This window comes from Cervus canadensis, chromosome 8 (genome assembly GCF_019320065.1).
Source record: "Cervus canadensis isolate Bull #8, Minnesota chromosome 8, ASM1932006v1, whole genome shotgun sequence".
Lineage (NCBI taxonomy): Eukaryota > Metazoa > Chordata > Mammalia > Artiodactyla > Cervidae > Cervus > Cervus canadensis.
This window is the reverse complement of record NC_057393.1, coordinates 31,701,548-31,719,636: the sequence shown is the minus strand read 5'-3', so window position 1 is coordinate 31,719,636 and position 18,089 is coordinate 31,701,548. Positions and strand designations below refer to the sequence as shown.

Sequence of the window (18,089 nt, the reverse complement as noted above, 5' to 3'; positions counted from 1 at the left end):
CAGATTAAGGTGAGACAATCTTAATTGGGTAGAATCTCCTTGGGAGAAATATTTGAGGGGCACCAAGAAACGCCATAACTGAGATAAATATTTTAATGTGCTATCTTTAAAAATTAATGCAAAATACCTATGATGAATAAAATATTGACATTTGATGGCAACCCACACCAGTACTTTTGCCTGGAGAATGCCATGGACAGAGGAGCCTGGGGGGCCATAGTCCATGCCGTCACAGAGTCAGACACGACTAAAGCTACTCAGCACAGCACAACGTAAAGACATGTTGTTTGTTTTATGACCCTGCCTCATTGTCCATCGAGAACAGTCATTTCCAGTCAGCCTGCAGTTCCCAGGCAGGTCGCCACTGTGTCCCCTGCCAATTGGATTTATGAGTGTTGACAATAGTGTTGGAATAGATTGGCAACACAGAGATTTATATGTGCTTGTGTTTTTTAATCGTAGAGCTTTAATCCACTTTTTTCATTTGGTTCAAAATATGGAAAGATGTTTTGATAATTGCATCTAGGGATGCACATTTTCCCTTTTGCCCTGAGCTCCAATATGGCTCAGCAAGGTGCTCATTTTTAGGGGAATAGAGTCTAGGAAAGGGATTCTAGCTGCTTAACCTTAGGCAAATAACTTAACCTCTCTGCTTCTCTATTTTCTCATCTATAAAATGGGAATCATTATATTAATACCCACAGCATTGCTGTGAGGATGAGGTGAGTGCTGTAGGCACAGTGCTTAATCTAAACCTTGCTACAGATAACTAAAGCAGCATTCAACATCTACCCTCCTCTATCCTGCAGGAGTTGTTCCAGCAGCTGTACAGTCACAAATGGTCCCCAAGTGGGGTTGAGGCTTATTCCCATGGGTTTGTTGTTGCTGAATGTTCTGTTCTGGAGTGAGCAGAGAGAATTTCCACACTCAGCTGACAAGCAACAGTGTGACTCTTGAGTCAACTCCATTTTTCTTGATAAATGATCTGGTCATTTTAAAGTTTTAAAAAAAATGCCCTTCTGCTTAGGGCATTACATGAAGCAACTTACTACAACTTTCTTCTCTGAACTAACAATCTGAACAGACTGAAAATAACAAAGTCCTACAGGCAAATGGTGCATTATAGAAACATCTTTTTTAAAAATACACCACTCATGTTAATTTAACATTCAAGGTCAGTATTGTATTAGTCTGCTTGGGAGGCCAAAACAAAATACCACAGTCTCTGGGTGACTTAACAACAGAAGTTTATTTTCTTACAATTCTGGAGGCTGAGAAGTCCAGGATCAAGGTTCTGGCTGACTCAGTTTCTGGTGAGAGCTCTCTTCCTGACTTGCAGATGGTGCCGGCTCACTGTGTCCTCACATGGTGGTGAGAAAGAGAAAGATGGCTCTCTGATGTTTCTTCTTATAAGGACACTAATCTTATCAGATCAGACTCCACTCTTATGGATGCTCCCATTTAACCTTAGTGAATTCATTACTCTAAACACAGTCACAGGTTAGAGCTTCAGCATATGAATTTTGGACACAATTCAGTCCATCATTTCAGTTCAGTCACTCAGTTGTGTCTGACTCTTTGTGACTCCATGGACTGCAGCACATCAGGCCTCCCTGTCCGTCACCAGCATCCAGAGCTTGCTCAAATTCATGTCATCCAGGACTTCCCTGGTGGTTCAGTGGCTGAGACTTCACACTCCCATGTAGGAGGCCCAGGTTCAATCCCTGATCAGGGAACTAGATTCCGCATGCCACAACTAAAGATCAAAGATCCTGTGTGCCACAATTAAGACCCAGAACAGCCACATAGAGAAATAATAATAAATTAAAATATAGATAAGTAGATACAGAATAAATATAGCTATAAATGTGTTTATATGTGTACATGTGTATATGTGTACACATATATAACCACGAACATACACAAACATACACATTTCCCATCTGTCTGCTGAAAGGGCCTAGAAGCAATGACACTCGAAGAGGAACGAGCACACTTAGCACCAGTTATTGATTTCTCAATACCACTCTCCACAAAGGTTTCCTTGGATAAATGATTAATTTTACCTCTGGGACTGAGAAACTTCAAGATGACGCTAGAACATCTTGTGCAAGAAAATAAGGAAGTACTCACAGAATGATCGGGATGTGTCAAAAGGACTAGGAGTCAGATTGTAAGGGCTCCCATTAGCCAAATGTGGAACATCAAAATAAAATAGGACAGTAACAGATTATAACCCAATGAGCAAAATAAGAATATATGTTTATAGTAATATAACTATTAAGTAAACAGAGGAGAAGAGAAAGTTCTTTCTTATAGTGGGATGCCAGCTAATAAATGTAGAAAGAGCAATGCAGTTGGGAAATCACTAATGCTTTCTGAAAAAGCCATGTGGCCGATTACAAAGACAAGGACTGTAGCAGTTTTACATATCTTCCCTCTTGTATACATGGTATCTTTGTGTATACTGACATTTTTTCTTCCTCTTTTTGTTTTCATTTTATAAGTAAGTTGTTGGAAGTTAATGTTACAATTTAGTCCTTATGTAACACTATATTTTCCGAACTACTACAAAATCTGAGAAATATTTAGTTGAGACTATCTCCTGGTTTTGGAAAGAGATGAGAATTGCTCACTTGTAAGAAAGATAGCTGTAATGCATTAGGTGGGCATATGGAACTGTTTTATCACTGTATGGGAGTCCAGATGTAGACAGAAGGTTGCATATGGAAGTTGAGTCCCTAAATACATACGGAACTGCCTATGTATTGTGCCAGTTACCTCTGTGATAAGTGAGTCTATTAGATGTTTCTTTTTCCAGCTGCTGCAGTGCTCAGCTTTGCCGGTAGGGGGAGCCGACAAGACACTCCAGAAGGAAGGGCTTCTCTCCTTGGTTCTGGAGCGCTCTTCACAACAGGCTCCTTCAGGCTGAGGCTGCTCCAGTTCCGCACAGGTGGAGCACATGTGGACTCTTCAGGGCCAGGTCCTGCGCAGGGGCTCCTGCAGCGCGGGCGGCTTCTTCATCACTTGTGTCCCACAGCACATGGCAGCCAGCAGTGCACAGTGGCTAGCAGCTTCCCGAGGCTCTGTAGTAAGTTTTGAGGTGCAGCAGCAACTTGTGAAGAACTTCCCCCAGTACTACAGATGGCAGATTTCCAGCAGGTTCTACCAAGATGGGTTGGTTTGCATATTAAAGATGTACTCACAGACAAGATGCCTGCTATCTCTAGAAATTAGCTAACTCTGGGTGGTGTGGGTGAGGTGGGCAATCCCTCCCTAGGTTTGCAAGGTCCCAAATGTCAAAACATCACAGAAACAAAACAATACAGCAAATAATAAAACATGATAGATACACAGGAATTTAGAGTCCAGTGAGAGTGGCTTGTCTGTACTCCACAATGTCAGGACTTCATCTGGAAGTATTGAATGCAGAGGTTGACCAGACAGCTGAGAGTTGGAAGTCTTCCTTCTTTCCTGATGGCTCAGGGCTACCTGAGTTTTGGTGAGCAAGGAAGAAATTGCCTTGTTTTTGTTGACATAAATTGGTGGTGGTTTGGTGGTTTAGTCTCTCAGTCGTGTCTGACTCTTGCAAACCTGTGGACTGTAGCCCACCAGGCTCCTCTGTCCATGGGATTTCCCAGGCAAGAATAGTGGGGTGGGTTGCCATTTCCTTCTCCGGGGGATCTTCATGACCCAGGAATCAAACCTGGGTCTCCTGCATTGCAGGCAGATTCTTTGCTGACTAAGCTACGAAAGATTTGACATAAATTAGAAGACCCTGATGCTGGGAAAGATTGAAGGCAGGAGGCAAAGGGGCAGAGGATGAGATGGTTAGATGGCAACACCAACTCAATGGACATGAGTTTGAGTAAACTCCAGTAGTTGGTGATGGACAGGGAAGCATGGTATGCTGCAGTCCATGGGGTCGCAGAGTCGGACACGAACTGAACTGACTGAACTGAACTGAAGAAGTCACAATATCATTTCTGCCATTCCCTTGTGCGTGCTAAGTTGCCTCAGTCATGTTTGACTCCCTGCGACCCCATAGACTGTAGTCTGCCAGCCTTCTCTGTTCTTGGAGATTCTCCAGGCAAGAATACTGGAGTGGGTTGCCATTCTCTCCTCCAGGGAATCTTCCCAAACCCACATATCTTGCATCTCCTACAACCTTGAGAGACAGGTCAAGGTTATCTCCACTTGACAACTGAGGAAAATGACAGACTGACTAAGCTAGGAACCAAATTTAGATTTCCAGACCATTCAAAATGCTACAGCTGTCTTAAAGTCCCTGAATCTACCTTCACTGTGAACTTTCCCCAGTCTTACAAAAGACTCTTTATAAGACATGACCCACTCAAACCACACAGCCGGAAAAAAAAAAAAAAAGCCAATCTGGTCTTTCCTCCACTACTGTCGGGATCTCCAACCTCCCATTACCACTGGGGCCTCTTAAGGTTATGGTGAATCATGGAGATTTCCCCTGATGCAGGTTCTTTCAAAGCTGCATGATATTCAATAAGTCACACAACCTCCCATTTCCTCATTTTCAAGCAGAAGTGGCTTAACAGCCCCTGCCTCATAGGGTTGTTGGTGGAAGTTTTGAGACAAGTGGTGCATGGCCGCCAGACAGCGCTCTGAAGCTGTTGATTCTTGTTGGGCCACTTCCAATTATATCCAAGACTAAAGGGCAGTGGTGGGATTGACTTGGGCCATCAATCCCAAGTCAATCCAAGCCCAAGGGTGGGCTCAGGGGTCCACCCTCACAGGTGAGGCCTCTCCTTTCCCCCAGAAACAGGGTTCTCTGGGATCTGCACATTGCATCATAGATCCCAGCAGGAGGGGGCAACCCCTCAAGGGTATGGTCTCAGGGCCACCCACCTTGGCAGCCCACAGTCACTTAGCCCTGGGGAAGCAGCCTTTTGAGCCAGTGTCCTGGGCAGCTTCACACAAAGACAGGCCTCAGGGGGTACATCTGGTTCCAGGTCTGGTCCTGGCCAGCCTCCCCTGGGGAGGCGGGTTGAGCGTTGTCAGAGTCAAATGCCTTCACTGCTGGCCCAGGCCTAGTCCGTGGCCCCTTGCTTCTGCTCAAAGATGCCTTACATCTCCTGCAAAGGCCTAGGCACTCCTTGAAAGCTAGATTGACAAGTTCAAGAACCTCCAGAATCCCACCTAGCTCCATTCAAAGGAGACCCCCCTCACCCATCACCCCCATAGCCCTTGTTCCCACAGGCTGGTGGGAGCCATGTGGAGAACAAGCCTAGAGACCCACAGGTGAGAATGTAGGTTCTGGCCTGGCTCACAGAGCTTCGTTAGAGGCCCCTGTCCTGCAACTGTAGGGGACTTCCTGTTTAGGTACCATCCCAATGGCGTGACAGGCTGGATTGTGAATCAGGAGACCCAAGTTCTAAATTTAGTACTCATATCATCAACCAGTTGTGTGACCTAAGGCAAGTCACTCACTCTCTCTGAGTCTCAGTTGCCCCCTCCAAAAAATGAGAAGCCTGGAGCAAATATTCTTTAAGGTCTCTTCCAGCTCAGGCATGCTCTTGTAGCATAATGCCAGTACACAGTACGTGTTCAGGAAATGTTTATCTAGTAATTTAACTAGATTTAAGGCAGGATTCTCTAGGTCTCTGCACCCATTACTTTCTTACTATGCTTTTTGCCTCTGCTTTTAGCTGATTTGGGTCAAGTGCCAGCTTAGGGCTTGGGACACAATAGGTGTGAGTTGAGTCTATATATGCGGTATGTTTACAGTAGCCCAGAGACTGAAGACAAAACAGAATCTGACTGTGAGCGGTAAGAGTTGGTCCCAGGATGTCAGGGTGGGCTATGTGGTCCTTCTTGTTACAGGTCACCTCATTGCATCGGGGCTCAGAGCAACTGTCAAGTGTCACTCCTTGTTCCCTAAACAATCTAGCCTTACTTTGGCTCACAGTGCTCCTTCTGCCTGGAACACCTGTCAGGACTTATATACCCAATTTATAAGCTAATAAGCTAATCTGCTGTTGTTTCTGGCAGAAGACACAGGATTCCTGGGTCAGAGACAAAGGATTGACCACTGTTGGCAGAGCAAGCAGCGTTAGCACTGTTGTTACACATCTTTCTCTGGTTTTCAAGTTTCACAGGGGCACCACGGAGGGGCCCAGGTGGATGTTACACACACGCAACAGGTTTGTGTCATAGCTGAGGAGCACTGAGCTTGGAAAACCCACCACTGTCCCCTCCTACCTCGCCACTTTTATCATAAGCAATGAGCAAGTCTGCTCTGTGTCTGGGAGAAGATGTTCCTTCATCCCTCCAAGTTCCTGGCTGCAAACACAGCACTGAGAAATGGTGAGGGAAACAGAGGCCATGGCCTTGCATTCTCGGCACACACGCCTGGTGATAACACTCAGGGAAGCTCAGGACCTGCCTGGTGGGGAACTGCCTCGCCGAGACTCCTACCCTCCACCTCTGTCAAAATCCCATCCATCCTCAAATGACACTGTTTTTGAATTTTTCTCCAGCCCTCCCATCACCAACACTTTCCCTTTTGTATTTTCCTTATAATTCTTGTCTACGCCTCTTTTTTTGTGTCCACAGTTGTCCCTCTCCTACCAACAGAGTGCAAACACTTGGAGGGCAGGCCTTGGTCCTCTTCATTCCTGTATTCCACACCCAGCTTGTTCGCATCCATTGGGTGCTTAGACCGTATTTGTTGAGTTGGAGGTATCCAGATCTTTGCGCATGGTTATGCTTCTGCAAAGTCTGATGGACTGCCTTTTGGAATATTTTCAACATTCCAGAGGCTAAAAATACCTCCTCAAAGCTGTCAAGGGTGTTTCCTTGTAAGGAGTAGGATTTGCCTTGTGAAGCCTAAAGTTTATGTCCACCAGGTGGCGCCCCATCCCCAAGTCTCCAGATGCCTTTTTTAGAGGAGGGAAGGGATTCTCTTGTCTGCCTCTAAATGTTTGTTGGCTTAGGTCCCCCACTTACAGAGATAGTTTGTGTGGCGTAATTCTCTGTCATCGGTCCAGCACAAAGATTCAGCGTTCAGCTGCGCATTCTAGTCCCAGCCCCACTCAAGACTGGCACCCTGAGACACTGAAGGATGTCTCTCCGAGGGTTGCTCAGGGATGTTGAGGGAAAAGACCCAAAATTGGGACTAGAAGGCCTAGGTTTGAGTCCCCACACTGACAGGTAGTAGCTGTGTTTCTTTGGGCAAGTCCTGTAACCTTTCTGGGTCCCTGTGAGAGTAGCTGAGAATTAAATGTGAGAAACTATATAAAAGCATACTGAATGTGGGTCAGCCTGACCCATACTGACCTGGCTGGGGTCAGCCACACCTGGGCTGCTGTTTAAACTGTCACCCATTAGTTCTGTGACCATGGTCCTCTTCCTTCTCTCTCTAAGCTTTGGTTGCCCCATCAGTGAATCAGTTAATACCAGTTATTTTATAAAATATGTTTATTTGGCTGCATTGGGTCTTAGATGTGGCAGAGGGATCTTTGACCTTTGTTGCAGCAGGTAGGAGCTGTGGTTGAAGCATGCTAACTCTTAGTTGTGATGTGAAGGATCTAATTCTCTGACCGGGAATTGAACCTGGGCCCCCTGCATTGGGTGCTAGCAGTTTTAGCTCCTGAACCACCAGAGAAGTCCCAATACCAGTTATTTAAAGAGTTGGTATAAGGATTAGGTAGCACAATAAATATGAAGTGCTCACAGTAATGCTTCGTGTATAGTAAGCATTCAATTCATAACAATCACATATATATTATGTATCCCTAACCCCTCAAATAGTGCCGAGCATTACTAAGTGCTAATACACATCTGCTGAATAAAAGGATTTCACAGATGAGGAAACTGAGGCACAAAGAGGTTAAATCACACACATACACACACACCACGTCCCAGCACTAGGGAGTGGCCAGGCAGTGAGAAGTAGCCAGGCAGTCTGCCTCTCAGGCTTGCATCCTGAGGGTCTATGCCAAGCTGTCTTACAAAAATGTGAGTGGTATACACCACCATTTTTAAATTTAAAATATACATTCGGAGTTTTCTCAGCTACCTGTAGATGGGACTGAGTTAGCAGTGGGAGACATTTGCTCCCTGAAAACCACGTAGTTTTTCTCCCTCAAGGGGAGCCAGGGACCAGCAATCTCATCCCATGACTTCGAGAGACAAGCTCTGCAGGGTAGGATAAGCTGGAGGTCTTATCCATGCACACTTCCCAGGACAACAGGTGTCTTTTTACTTCCACTGCTGTGTTTGCAGCCACCCAGTCATCCACTCCACGGATTTACTGAATCTCCTCTATGTGCCAGGCACAGGCAAAGATGGGTAAGATGTAGCTGACTTAGAACTATGCAGAGGGACCCTCCAAGGGGGTGCCTAGAAGAGCCAACAAACCAAAGGAGGAACATTTAAACTGGGCATTGAAGGTTAAGTAGGAGTTTGCCAGACAAACGGGGTGTGGGATTGAGGGGCTGCTGCTGCTGCTTAGTCGCTCAGCCATGTCCCACTCTTTGCGACTCCGTGGACTGCAGCCCGCCAGGCTCCTCTGTCCATGGGGATTCTCCAGGCAAGAATACTAGAGTGGGTTGCCATGCTGTCCTCCAGGGGATCTTCCCAACGCAGGTCTCCTGCATTGCAGGTGGATTCTTTACCATCTGAGCCACCAGGGAAGCCCAAGAATACTGGAGTGGGTAGCTTGTCCCTTCTCCAGGGGATTTTCCTGACCCAGGAATTAAACTGGGGTCTCCTGCATTGCACGTGGATTCTTTACCAGCTGAGCTACCAGGGAAGCCCGGGATTGAAGGGTATTCTGAGACTATTCGGGAACCTTAAGAAGTTTGGTGGGGTTGGCATACTGGATGTGAGCATGGGTAAGAAAAGGAAGAGGGAAACCAGGAAATTGGGAGTCCGTTGGGGCCAGATTGTGAAACATGCCCATAGAAAAGATAGAACCCTATATTCTGTGGTCAGCAGGAAGCAGTGTATATACACAACCAGGTCTGTATTTTAGGAAGATGCCACAATGCATGAAGGTTAGTTCAGACGAGGAGGGAAGAAAGACTAGCAGTAATTACCAGCTTCGTAGTCTTAACCCCTCTAGGCTTCCTTTTTCTCCTCAGCAAGATGAGAAAAATAATTGTATATATCTTATGTGCATGAGTGCTAAGTTGCTTCAGTCGTGTCTGACTCTTTGTGACCCTAAGGACTGTAACCCACCAGGCTCCTCTGTCCATGGGATTCTCCAGGCAAGCATACTGGAGTGGGTTGCCATGCCCTCTTCCAGAGGATCTTCCTGACCTAGGGATGGAACCCACGTCTCTTATGTCTTCTGCATTGGCAGGTGGGTTCTTTACTACCAGAGCCACCTGGGAAACCCTTGTATGTATCCCGGGGGATGTCAAATGCGACTCCATAAATGAGACTCCATAAATGAGAATTCCTGCAAAGCACCGTAATAGCGATAATGTAAAGCATTGTTGGGCTTTGCTATCTCTCAGAGCTGGGTTTGTGTCTTGGTCGTGCTGGGAAGTCTACTTTTAATACGATTGATGGCAAAGAAGGCTGGAAAAGAGACTGGACTAACTGGACTTTGCTTTGTGGAGTGGGAAGCAAAGTGGGGGCCTGGAGTGGGTGATAGTCCCTTTCAATGACAGAAGGACTGGGATGGCTGAGTCCAAGTCCGAGCCCAGCTTTAGAAAGAATAAGTTTGAGGTGGGCACTGGCAGGGTATGATACTCAGGATGTCCAGGTGAGAATAAGCGGCAGCTTAAGCCCAGCACTGCTCTGCTCCCTCGCCAAGGAAGGGCCGGGAGGCCCCAGCGGGCTGCAGGACAGGACAGAGGAGAAAGAAAAGGGCCCAGCCTAAGGTTGGGGGCGGGAGCGAGGAGGGGGGACGCTCCAGCTCCAGAATACAGCTCTCTGCTCCGAGGCTGGACCGGAGCCAGGGAGGCAGAGAGGCAGGGCGGGCAGATGTGGTATAAACTTTTCCCAATCGGACGGAAAGGAAGACTTGCGTCCTGCTGGGGCTGCGGGTGCGCTCCGCCCTGCCCCGAGGAGAAAGGAATCCGAGTTGGGAGTTTGGCGACTGGTGGACGAGGCCCAAATAGAGAGAGGGCAGGAAGCCGGGAGGAGCGCGTGGGGGTGGAGACGAAGTGGGGGGAAGAGAGAGGGCGGGCAGGAGGGGTGGAGAGAAAGGGAGAAAGAGAGGGCTGCGGGGAGGAAGGGTGGGGAGAAGGGGAGAGGAAGAGAGGAGGACTCGGAGAGGAGCGAGGAGGCCGCAGCGGGCTCAGGGGCACGTCCGCCGGGCCATCCCCGCGAGCCAGACGTCGCCATTCCGCTGCTCGGGGCCCCGCCGCCGCCGCCGCCGCGCCCGGGGGCCATGCTCCCGCCGCCCCCGCGCCAGCCACCGCCCCAGGCGCGCGCGGCCCGCGGCGCGGTGAGCCTGCAGCGGGCCTTTCTGCGCGGCCCGCTGGGCGTGCTGCGGCTGCTGCAGCTGCTGGCGGGCGCCGCCTTCTGGATCACCATCGCCACCAGCCGGTACCAGGGCCCCGTGCACTTCGCGCTCTTCGTGTCCGTGCTCTTCTGGCTGCTGACCCTGGCCCTCTACTTCCTCACGCTGCTGGGCAAGCAGGAGCTGGTGCCGGTGCTGGGCTCGCGCTGGCTGGCGGTCAACGTGGCGCACGACCTGCTGGCGGCCGCGCTCTACGGCGCAGCGATGGGCATCATGATCGGGCAGACGCAGAGCCACAGCTACTGCAACCTCAAGGATTACCAGATGTCCTGCGCCTACCACGCCTTCCTGGCGGCAGCGGTCTGCGGCGGCCTCTGCCTCGGCCTCTACCTGCTCTCGGCGCTCTACGGAGGCTGCCGCCACTGCCAAGGCGAGCGGGAGGTGGCGTGAGGCCGCCCCGCCGCGGGGCTGGGCACCCGTCCTTCCAGCTGCCGCCGCCCCGCTCCCGGGCGCCCCGGCACCCTCCCTTCGCCCCGCGTTCCCGCCGCCTCCCGTACTCCGGAGCCCCGATCGCAGTTCCCGCCCCCAAGGCATCGCCGCGGCCCAGAGCCGGGACAGCTGCGCGGTCTCCTGGGACCCCATGGGCTACATCCGAGGGGGCGGGCGCACACTCGCAGAGCGGCCGCCCTGAGGCGAAGCCTCGAGGTTCCTCTTCCCTTTCCCGGCCGAGAGCAAGACGTGGACAGGCGCCGCGTAGATCCGGGCGAGGCTCCCAAAGTGGAATCTGTATACTGGCGGCGCCGCTGCCCCCTCCCTCCCGCCCCGCTTTGGGCAGAGCGCCCCCTTGCCCTGGCCCTCCTTACAGCCCCGAGTGCTGAAAAAGGCAGGCACGCCGCCGCGGGCGGAGCCGGGGACCGGCCTCCGCTGGTCTCAACTTGAGCGACGGGTGTGGTTTTAGTCTGGGATTGCGCGGGTATCCTGCGCAGCCCTTTGGGGCCATCCCTTGGTGCTTTGAAGTCTTGGGGTGCGGCCCATCTGCAACGGTGAAGATGGATAGGAAGTGCCTGTGGGTTTTGTTCTTCTCTTCTGCCTGTTCCGCCTTTGTCGTCGGGGTTCAAGGAGGTCAGGCCCTACCGCCCACTAGCTTCCCTGGCCTCACCTTCTCAGCCTTACTCTCACCGGCTTCTGTTCCGTCCCCACCTCCCTGTATCTTTTTGCGTTAGGGGTACCACGTCACCGTCAAGGAATGTTAGGCGAGCCCCACCCTTTTTTGAAGATGGAAACTAAGATCATGCCCTTGGGAACAGCCAGAAAAGATTAGAACCCCATCTTCCCACCCCAAGTCAAGCGTTGTCTAGCAGTGTTTACTTTAAAGCCTTGGATGTTCCCAGGAATCCCGGTTCTGGAGCTAGTTAATGGGTGGTTTCAAGGCCAAGGGGGTTTGTCAAAGGTGCTTTCTCCCTTTTTTGGGAAGATTCGCAATGCTCGTTAGCATATCAAAGGCTCTGAGAAGTCCTGCACTGAAGAGGCCCCTGAGTAATGTAATTTACAGTGTTAAGTGCCTCTGGACTGGGATCAGTTTTTCCTACCTTAGGTTCCAAGTAGTCCTGACTCTAATTTATCAGCAAGGGGCCCAGCCCATTGGCTGTGATCTGTTTGAAGAGGTGCGGCACTCCCTGTCTTTCCCAGGGAATTTCTACAGCAGAGAGAACCTGCTACTCCCTGTGTAAAAGATAAGATAGTCAGTCACCCCTGCCAGGCCAATGGTAGCCTGGGGGACAGTGAATTTGAACATTCCTTTACGAAGGGAAACGCCACCCAGTCCAGTATTCTGGCCTGGAGAATTCCATAGTCCGTGGGGTCACAAAGAATTGGACACTACTGAGTGACTTTCACTTTCACTTTACGTTTTTTTGGGGAAATGACGCCAAGGTTATCCGGATGGTTTCCCGGTTTCCCAGTCAAAAGAAATATCACCCATGAGAGATGCTGACATTGACCATGAGCAACTGACAGCAGTGGGTCACACCAAACAGAGAGCACTCTGGATCTGGGATGAACAGCTGGCCAGCTGTAAGGTAAGATGCTTCTTGGCTTTCTGGAGAGATCATAGACCTTTGAATAAAAAAGCCCGGAGACACTTCCTTTTCTAAAAGCCAAAGGGTTTTTATTCAGAGAGCAAGTTGAAGGGGTGTCAGTAATAACCACAATGTCCAGACTTGTAACAATTCAACTTTTTTGCTAAATCCTCAGAAGTCAGCTCTTTGGAAAAGTTTTGACCCTCTCTGGATTAGAAACTAGAATAGAGGCGGTCAGAATATGTTTCTGTGAGCATGTTTGTAAAGCTTAGGTGGAGATGTTTTAGGTTTCTCTGTCATAGTGATGAAGATCTAAGTGGGGATGTGGAGTGTTTTTGTAAGTTTTACAGAGTCACCACTTTGCATCTATCCAGCCCTACTGTGTGCCTGGCACTACTCAAAGGATTCAGTGTATTTATTTCATTCTCTCAATAACCCTCTTGAGCTGCGTTCTATTCTTATTTCCATATTCCGTATGAGGAATATGAATCTCAGAGAGGTTAAGTAACTTACCTAGAGTCTCCCAACTGGTGAGTGGTGAAGCTCAGATTTGAACCCTGGCAGCCTGACCTTTTCAGAACCAGGCTGTACTATATTACAATAGGGTGTCAATACATATTAAATACTGTTAACATGGTTATCTTGATTTTTGATTTACTTATTTTTAAAAATTTTGACCAAGCCACATGGCTTGCAGGGTCTTTGTTCCCTGAACGGGGGTCGAACCTGTGCTGTGCCCTTGGCAGTGAAAGCGCTGAGTCCTAGCCATGGACTGCCAGGGAATTCCCCATGGTTATCTTGAGAAAAAAAGTTTTTGTAACTGTGGTAAAATATTTCTAACATTGTGGTTAAGATTGATCGTTGAAACCATCTTTGAAGCGTACAGTTCAATGGCGTTAAATACTTCCACATTGTTGTACGACCACCAGCACCATCCATCTCCAGAACTTTTTCATCTTGCAAAACGAAAACTCTACACCCGTTACAATTGTGGTTGTTCCTGCTGTTGTTGTTGCTGTTGTTTCCTGTCCTCTGGGAAACCCTGAGCCCTTCAGCATCTCGGTTAGGCTGGGGTCCTGCTGCCAGGCTCCAGGCAGTGTACCACCGCCCCCCGCACGACCCCCCATTTCCTCAGCTCCCACCACTGGTGCCATCCAGGGCCTGAGGATGGGCTCTGCTGGAGTGCTGGGGGTGTCTGGAAGCCCAGCGACTTTGTCTCTTCTGTCGTGAGTTTCCATGTTGCTGAGGCCATGGAGACTCCCAGAGCTGGTCATGCCGATGTCTCCTAGGGCCCACTTCCCTGGGCCAGCAGGAGGTTTCAGTGTCTTCACTGGCCATGGAGGGAGGAGGGAAGAGGGAACAGTCTTTGCTCAGCAGCTCCCTTTCCTGGGGTATGATGTATTCAGTGGAAGAGCCAAGATGGTGAAGGTTCCTTTTGCCTTGACATAGAGAAATCCCCCTTCTGCTTGTGTCTATGACTTGGGCACACGCTTCCAGACACCTAGAACTGAGCCATGCACCCCTGAACCCTAAACAATGGCTTTTAAGCTCCAGCATGTGCTCCTTTTCTCTGTTTTAGATCATCACAGAAGCTGCATCTGCAGCTCAGATCCGGCCCACTGAGGACCTCTTCTTAACCCCAAGCCCATGGTGCTCTGTCTGTGATCAGGTGACCTTACTCAGGAGCAGACGTCTCCCTGGCCTTCATGGTACCTTTTCCAGCCACACGTGCCTGAAACACTCCAGAGCTCACTGGCTCTGCTAGCTGTGCCTTCCTGCTTGGCCTCCCACTGCTTCTCCAGATGTGGGAAGGACCTGAAGACGGCCCCACACCATCTTCTGCTCCCTTCCAAGACCCGGGCTGTGGGCAAGGCCATCTGAAGTTGGCCTGGAACTTTGAGTTCTGGAGGCAGCCTCCTTGGCCTCCCTCTTTGGACTACAGGACTCTATCCAACCTGAGTTTGCTGTGGGCTGCCCCCAGCCCAAGAGTCTGGGACCACTTACAGGCCCCGGAGAGGATTTCTCCAGTGTTCTGCGAAGGCCAAAAGAGAGGGTGGGTGAGGAAGGGTAGGGAGAGGGGACCGAAGTGCCTCATTCAGTAGTTTAGTGGTGATGACCGATATGCTTTTCTGAATAAACTTTGGTTTGTCTGATCTGAGTGTATGTGTCTTCTCTCCTGCCCATTCTGTGCCAGGTCCCCGAACCTCCCTCCATCATCACATTTTGCCACACTAGTCTGCCTCCTTTCTGCTTTCCTGGCCTCCCCTTCTTTCTGGGAGGGAAAGAAAAATGAGGTCATAGGTTTCCAGTTAAGGCAGGACACAGGAATCAGAGGAATAAAACAGTCTATGTCTGTCCCTGATTGAGGCTTGAGGGAATTCCAGAAGCTCCTGCCCTAGCTCTCAATGGGCCCTCTGTTTGGGAAGCTCCACTGCCTGATGGACAGGCATGGAATGACTATGGTGACGGAGCCAGAGGACCCTGTTCTGGTGCAAACCCATCATTTTACAGAAGGGGGAAATGAACTCCAGGTGGAGTGGCAACTTGCCTAACATCACAGAGCTGACTGGGGCCACAGCAAGGTCTCCTAGAGCCCAGGCTCTGGGCGTTTCCTGCAGGCCACTATGCCTGGTCTGGTGTTGCCTCCTGGACACACCCGATCTGGTCCCCAGCCTCTGCCTTCCAGCCACAGCCTGCCGACTGAGGTGCCCTGGAAAGGGCTGGAGGCTAGTTAACAGACTTCCTTGTTGGTGCCTTCCTCCTGTGCCCTGGGCTTGAAGTCTGTTGCCTGGACATAGAGTTCTATTGGCAGAACCACCTAGAACAGCTCCAGGCAGAGACTGGATACTGTGTGTGCTTCCACACGCACTGTCTTCCGAAGCACCCACCTCAATATGCAGCACAATCCTGACTCTCTCTGATTCTCTCTCTCTTTCCCCCTCCTCTCCATGGTTTGGATTTCCAGGTGGAGGAAAATGCTACTGGTTGCCCAGGATCTTCCTTTTCTCCCCTCTTCCCTCTGTGTCTGTTCATGAATATCACGAAAATAAAAAGTGGCCTGTATGCAAAGGCAGGTAAGCCCCTGCTCTACTTTAGCTTGGTGGAGCATTTGCAATTGAAAATGTGCTTTTACTTGCATTACCTTACTTGATCTTGTCACCAGTCTAGAGGTTGGCATTGCCTGTTCAATAGAAGCAGTAGAGTCCCAGAGAGAAGGGCCTTATCTATGGCCACTGCTGCTGCTGCTAAGTCACTTCAGTCGTGTCCAACTCTGTGCAACCCCACAGACAGCAGCCCACCAGGCTCCTCCGTCCATGGGATTTTCCAGGCAAAGGTACTGGAGTTGGTTGCCATTGCCTTCTCCGATCTATGGCCACACAGCTGGCAAATGGCAAGACAGCCTGGAAGGTAGATGTTTTACTACCCTCTGCAGGCAGCCAGTTACTAAGCCCCGTGGGCCTCTGGCAGGCTCTGAGGTTGAGGGGGAGTTTGGTTTTCGCTTGTGGAGAAAAGATGTGCAGGAATGGCCTAATCTGATATTTCCTGTTTAATGCCAGGGGCACTTTTAAATAAGACACTGCTCCTTGAAAACTTAATTGAGCCTGTTTGGGTCTGGGGAATCTGAGGGATCTGTTCATTTCTATTATTTTTCCAACTTTTCTAGGGATAGGGAGTGGGATGGCCAGTGGTGAGGAAGAATTAAGAATTTCTTTCCCCCCAAAAAAATAAAAAATTTCTTTCCAGACATAAAAGGAAAGAGCAGGGATATGAGAGAAAAGTCTTGTTAGCAGTATTTGTATTTTTATTGTTTTTGTTTATTACAATTGCTATTTGTAGAATAAAATAATAATATATACCTATTTTTTTAAGTATACAAAGTAAATGAAGTCATTCGATCATCCTAATCTCATATCTGCGAGATAAGCTACAGTTCACTATTAAACCTTCTTCCTTAATTTTTATAACTAATCAAACATATGGATGCTTACTCACACACACACACACATTTAGACTCTTCCACAGCTTGCTTTAAAAATTAAACAATAAAAAAGTTCTAACGCTTTCTACACATTCTATAAATATAGTAATATAGCTCTGCGCATGTGCTAAGTCACTTCGGTCATGTCTGACTCTTTCTGACCCCATGGACTGTATCCCACCAGGCTCCTCTGTCCATGGGATTCTCCAGGCAAGAACACAGGAGTGGCTTGCCCTGCCCTCCTTCAGGGGATCTTCCCGACCCAGAGATTGAACCCGTGTCTCTCACAACACCATTGGCAGGTGGGTTCTTTACCACTAGTGCTGCCTGAGAAGCCCTAGCCCTTTTAAAATGTCTATATAAATAGTCAGAAACTGCAAGAATTTTGGGGGCTTTCAGGATCCTTTGTAACATTCTAATATTGGCTATTGCTTCTCAGCCTTTTGTCTAAGATCAAGTGTAGCATCTAATTTGGCTAACTGTTACCGCCTAGGCTGCTTTCCATGGATATCATAGTAAAAACTGGTCCTTTTGTTTTTTTTCAAACTGATGAAAAATTAGAAACTTGGGAGGGACGTGACTTGCCCAGCTCTGTGTTCCTTTGCCCAGAGTGCCACGAGTAGCAAGGAGGGGAGAGAGCAGGGGGTGGCTGTATTCCACTTCACGGCCAGACTTGGGGAGGGGAGCACCAGGGACTATGGTGAGTAGGGGCAGCTGAAGAGAGGCGAGCAGGGCCTGACCCTCTCTGGACCCTACATGGCAAAGGGGAGGTGTGCTGGGGAGGTGGCCAGAACCTCAGGGGAGCTCTCTGGGAACAGCCCGCAGGACGGTGTGGGCCTCCACACCAACCTCATCCGCCTGTGGAAATTCCAGTAAACCCTTTTGCCCTCCCTGTTCCATGACCCCAGTTCTTTTTGAACTGGGGGCTATTTGGGATCTTGTAGGCACCAAGGCTGTGATTTCCTTCCCCAGCACTGCGGTGAGGGCCAGCTCCCAAAGGCAGTCCCTCTGCCCCCTGATGCCAGCATGGTGGGGCAGAGGGGAGGGATGGGTGTGCAGGCTGTTCTTGCTGCCATCTCCAGGAGTCCAGAAGGGGGTTCTCTGATGCCCCAGGTAGAGCACGTCTGAGAAAGATGAGAAGGGGAAAGAAAGTGAACTAACTTTACCAAGTGTTTGCAATGAGCCAAGAACGTGCTGGAGAAGGGATAGGCTTCCCACTCCAGTATTCTTGGGCAGCCCTTGCGACTCAGCTGGTAAAGAATCTGCATGCAATGTGGGTGTCCTGGGTTCGATCCCTGGGTTGGGAAGATCCCCTGGAGAAGGGAAAGGCTACCCACTCCAGTATTCTGACCTGGAAAATTCCACGGAATAGTCCATGGGGTCACAACGAGTCGGACAGGTCTGAGTGCCTTTCACTTTCACTTTTCAAGAACATGTTGGATGCCTCATGTAACATGCTTACAATTCTCACTAGTCCATGTGGTATTAAAAGCTCCCATTTAACAGACATGGAGACAAGCTCAGAAGGGTAAACTGATTTCCCCAAGGCACTTGACTAAGTAACAGAAACAAGATGCAAACTCAG

At 49.4% G+C, this 18,089-nt stretch overlaps 1 protein-coding gene across 1 annotated transcript; it reads left to right on the top strand.

Annotated features, from left to right (window-relative positions):
- The first annotated feature begins 10,185 nt into the window (after window positions 1-10,185).
- Window positions 10,186-14,678, top strand: MARVELD1 (MARVEL domain containing 1). The gene is made up of 2 exons (XM_043476178.1): window positions 10,186-12,525; window positions 14,105-14,678. Exon 1 carries the CDS (start codon window positions 10,376-10,378, stop codon window positions 10,895-10,897), a length of 522 nt encoding a protein of 173 aa, XP_043332113.1. The 5' UTR covers window positions 10,186-10,375; the 3' UTR covers window positions 10,898-12,525; window positions 14,105-14,678.
- Window positions 14,679-18,089: the final 3,411 nt, after the last annotated feature.